General features: G+C 42.7%; 1 protein-coding gene across 1 annotated transcript; it reads right to left on the reverse strand.

The window, feature by feature from the left end:
• Positions 1 to 2,473: 2,473 nt before the first annotated feature.
• LOC141069254 (olfactory receptor 1L4-like) lies at positions 2,474 to 3,394 on the reverse strand. The gene has a single exon (XM_073558707.1). The coding sequence runs from the start codon at positions 3,392 to 3,394 to the stop codon at positions 2,474 to 2,476; it is 921 nt and encodes a 306-aa protein (XP_073414808.1).
• Positions 3,395 to 4,195: the final 801 nt, after the last annotated feature.

Genomic DNA, 4,195 nt, shown 5'->3' on the forward strand with positions numbered 1-4,195 from the left:
ATTTAAGGTACGTTGGACGGTCGATTGGCTTCTGATACAGGGATGTCTCTATTTCATTGTTTTTTAGCTTAATGATGGTGTCCAAAAAATTAATCTCAGTACTGGAGTAGTTGAGTGTTAAATTGATGGTGGGATGAAATTGATTAAACTGTTCGTGGAACGTCTTTAGCTGTTGCTCAGACTCCATCCAGATGATTAAAATATCATCAATGAAGCGGTAGTAGGCCACGGGCCTGATAGGACATGAGGACAAAAAGTCGCTTTCAAGCTTTGCCATGAAAAGATTTGCATACTGTGGAGCCATTTTACTTCCCATAGCTGTGCCAGTCTCCTGTAGATAGATCCTGTTGTCAAATTCAAAGTAATTGTGGGTGAGGATGAATTTTATAAGTTTCACCACAGCATCAGCATCAGTCCCTGTGTTTTCCATGAAGAATTTGCAGGCATTTAAACCATCTTGGTGTGGGATATTAGAGTACAAAGATTCCACATCCATGGTGGCCAGGATGGTTCCTTCTGGTAGAGGACCTATTGCTGCTAGTTTATTCAATAGGTCAGTTGTGTCCTGAATGTAGCTGGATGTATCCTTCACCAGTGGTTTAAAATACCCTCTACCCATCCAGATACCTGCTTAGTGAGGGTGCCCACACATGAAATAATTGGTCTTCCTGGATTTCCAGATTTGTGGATTTTGGGAAGCATGTAGAATGTCCCTATTCTTGGAGTCTCTGGTATCAGGTCATCGCCAGCTCTTAAGGACTGGTCAGGCAGACAAGAAACCAACTTGTTTAGTTCCTTGTAATAGTCCTGTGTAGGATCCGACTCCAATTTTCTATAGTAGCGTGTGTCCATAAGTTGCCTGTTTGCTTCCTTCATGTAGTCTGACGTATTCATCATGACTATTGCACCTCCACCTCTTTTTTAAAATGTGGCGCCTAAAACTGGACACAGTATTCCAGATGAGGTCTGACCAAAGAGGAGTAGAGGGAAATAATGACTTCACGTGATCTAGACTGTATGCTTCTGTTAATACATCCTAGAATTGCATTTGCCTATTTTGCTGCTGCATCACACTGTTGACTCATATTCAGTCTGTGATCTATTAGTATACCCAAGTCTTTTTCACATGTGCTGTTGCTTAGCCCTATTCCTCCCATTCTGTATATGCTTTTTTCATTTTTATTGCCCAGATGTAATACTTTGCATTTTTCCCTGTTAAAAACCATTCTGTTAGTTGCTGCCCACTGCTCCAGTTTATTTATATCTTTTTGAATCCTCTCTCTGTCTTCTCTAGTATTAGCTATCCCTCCTAGCTAATAATATAAATAAATAAACTGGACCCTTAAGTGCTTCATTAGGGTAGAGCTGCAAGAACATGGATCTGCAGGAAGACGAAGCTTCAGAAATATGGATCTGCAGGAAGACGAAGCTTCGAAAATCAGAAATATGGATCTGCAGGAAGACGAAGCTTCAGAAATCAGAAATATGGATCTGCAGGAAGACGAACCATCAGAAATCAGAAATATGGATCTGCAGGAAGACGATGCTTCAGAAATCAGAAATCAGAAGTATGGATCTGCAGGAAGACGAAACTTCAGAAATATGGATCTGCAGGAAGACGAAGCTTCAGAAATATGGATCTGCAGGAAGACGAAGCTTCAGAAATATGGATCTGCAGGAAGACGAAGCTTCAGAAATATGGATCTGCAGGAAGACGAAGCTTCAGAAATCAGAAATATGGATCTGCAGGAAGACGAAGCTTCAGAAATATGGATCTGCAGGAAGACGATGCTTCAGAAATCAGAAATATGGATCTGCAGGAAGACGAAGCTTCAGAAATCAGAAATATGGATCTGCAGGAAGACGAAGCTTCAGAAATCAGAAATATGGATCTGCAGGAAGACGAAGCTTCAGAAATCAGAAATATGGATCTGCAGGAAGACGAAGCTTCAGAAATCAGAAATATGGATCTGCAGGAAGACGAAGCTTCAGTAATATGGATCTGCAGGAAGACGATGCTTCAGAAATCAGAAATATGGATCTGCAGGAAGATGAAGCTTCAGAAACAAGGCTCTTCTGGAAGATTAAACTTTAAAAACAAGGATATTTTGAAAGAGAACAATTCCTAAATACACATCTGCAGGAAGACAGAGCTTCAGAAAGAGACCCACTGTAAGATGGAGCTTCAGAAATATGTATCTGCAGAAGGACTGAGCCTCAGAAACAGGATCTGCAGAAAGATGGAAGAACTTGAGAAACACAGAAGTAACAGATCCAACAGTTCAGATTCTCGCTATTAGTACAGTATACGTATAGCAATGTGTTTATGTGGTCAGCCTTACAGAGAGCATAGAGCAAGGAAACTGAACAAGCAGGGAAGTTTATCATGTCTATATGTTCATACAACCCGGTGGTGATAATCGATTCCTGAACATTACTTTTTTAACAAGTGTGTGTTTTCCCTTTAGATTTTTTACTTTATCCCGGCTAATCTCAGCAGAGCCTTCTTAACCTCTTTATTCCTAAGACTGTATATGAGGGGATTTATCATGGGGGCGACTGTGGCATATAGGACTGTGAAGACCTCTTCCATGAGGTCTGCGTACTGCGATGCTGGCATTACTATCACCACGGCCACCGTGACATAGTAGATCAGTAGGACGGTGAGGTGGGATGTGCAGGTGGAGAAGGCTTTTTTCCTTCCATCCATAGATTTAATACACAGGATGATGTTGATGATTTTCACGTACGAGGCGACAGTGCAAACAAATGGGCAAAAGCCAAATAGAACGAATTCTATGTACATGGCGATGGAAAATAAGCTTGTCCCGCTGCAAGAGATCTTGGTGAGGGCCTTAGAGTCACAGAAGAAGTGTTGAATGGTGTCTGAACGACAAAAGGACAATCCTGTAAATGAAAGTAAAAGGAAGAAACCGTTCAAACATCCACCAAACCATAAAGAAGTGATCATCAGGATGCAAGTATTCCGGCTCAAGACAAGTTGATAACGTAAAGGATTGCAGATGGCAACGTATCGGTCGTAGGCCATAGCGAACAGCAGCAGATCCTCCGTACTCCCAGTCCAGAAAAAAAAGTACAACTGAGTGAAGCATTGGCTGAAAGACATGGAGTTATTTCCGGATATTAACATTTCCATCAGCTTTGGAATAATGACTGTCGTGTAGCAGATATCTACGATGGATAGGTTACAGAGGAGTAAATACATTGGGGTGTGCAGATGGCTATCTCCATATATGACAGCTATGATAGCGCCATTCACAACTCCTCCGAATAGATACAAGAAGGCGAACACCGTGGAAATGAGCGGCTTATCCTCCGAGGTACATGAAAATGGCACAATGTGGAAATATCCTGGGGAGGTGAAGTTCGCCATGACATTTTGGAGATGACGTGAGTACAAACCTCACAAAGACCCGTCTGGACTGAAAACAATTGCTCCAGCACACCTGTATCCTACCTACAAGAGCGGCTTTCCAGCAGCGCTAGATATAGAAACTGCTGTTTCATCTCACATCCTTGTCTGCATTGGCGTAAAGCAGAGAAACGGAGCTCCAGGCCAACCGTCGATGAATGCTCCGACCACCACCTGCCGGGATAAAGCCTAAATCATCGGAGAATCCGGTGCTAAAGAGAATATCTCTTATCCATGTCAGTGCTTCAGGAAATCCATCATGTGTCTGTAACCTGAGTTACATTTCTGTTAGGAGAAGAAGAAATACAGGAGGATATTTATACTCGACTGATCCTCATGGGAACATCAGACACCGGGACGAAACCTACTGGGGAATAATTTGACTAAGGAGAGACAGGTTTTATAGAGCGATCCATCTGTCAGGTGTAAAGGAGAGTCTCACAGGGAAATTACAGCACTAGCATCTGCTGTATTAATTTGTGTTCCCACTATGTTATTATTATGGTGATTGAACCTCTAGGTTCCGATTTCTTATATTTTATTCTACTTCTTCTTCTCCGTGCTTTCTGCAATTATTACGGCCCGAACCGCTCGGCGCAGAGACCCCATTGTGCAGCTTCCACACATGACCCGTATTAGCTAATTGAAGCTGACAGATCGCTCATTCAAGGTCTTAAAGGCGCAGCGCGCCAATGGCTTCTGAAAAGCCCAGTCGGACGCCAAGGTGGCTTCAGAAGCCCAGTGTGCCAAAGTGGCCCCCGA

The sequence above is a fragment of the Dendrobates tinctorius genome, unplaced genomic scaffold (genome assembly GCF_039654945.1).
Source record: "Dendrobates tinctorius isolate UK_male_01 unplaced genomic scaffold, ASM3965494v1 ptg000257l, whole genome shotgun sequence".
Classification (NCBI taxonomy): Eukaryota; Metazoa; Chordata; class Amphibia; order Anura; family Dendrobatidae; genus Dendrobates; species Dendrobates tinctorius.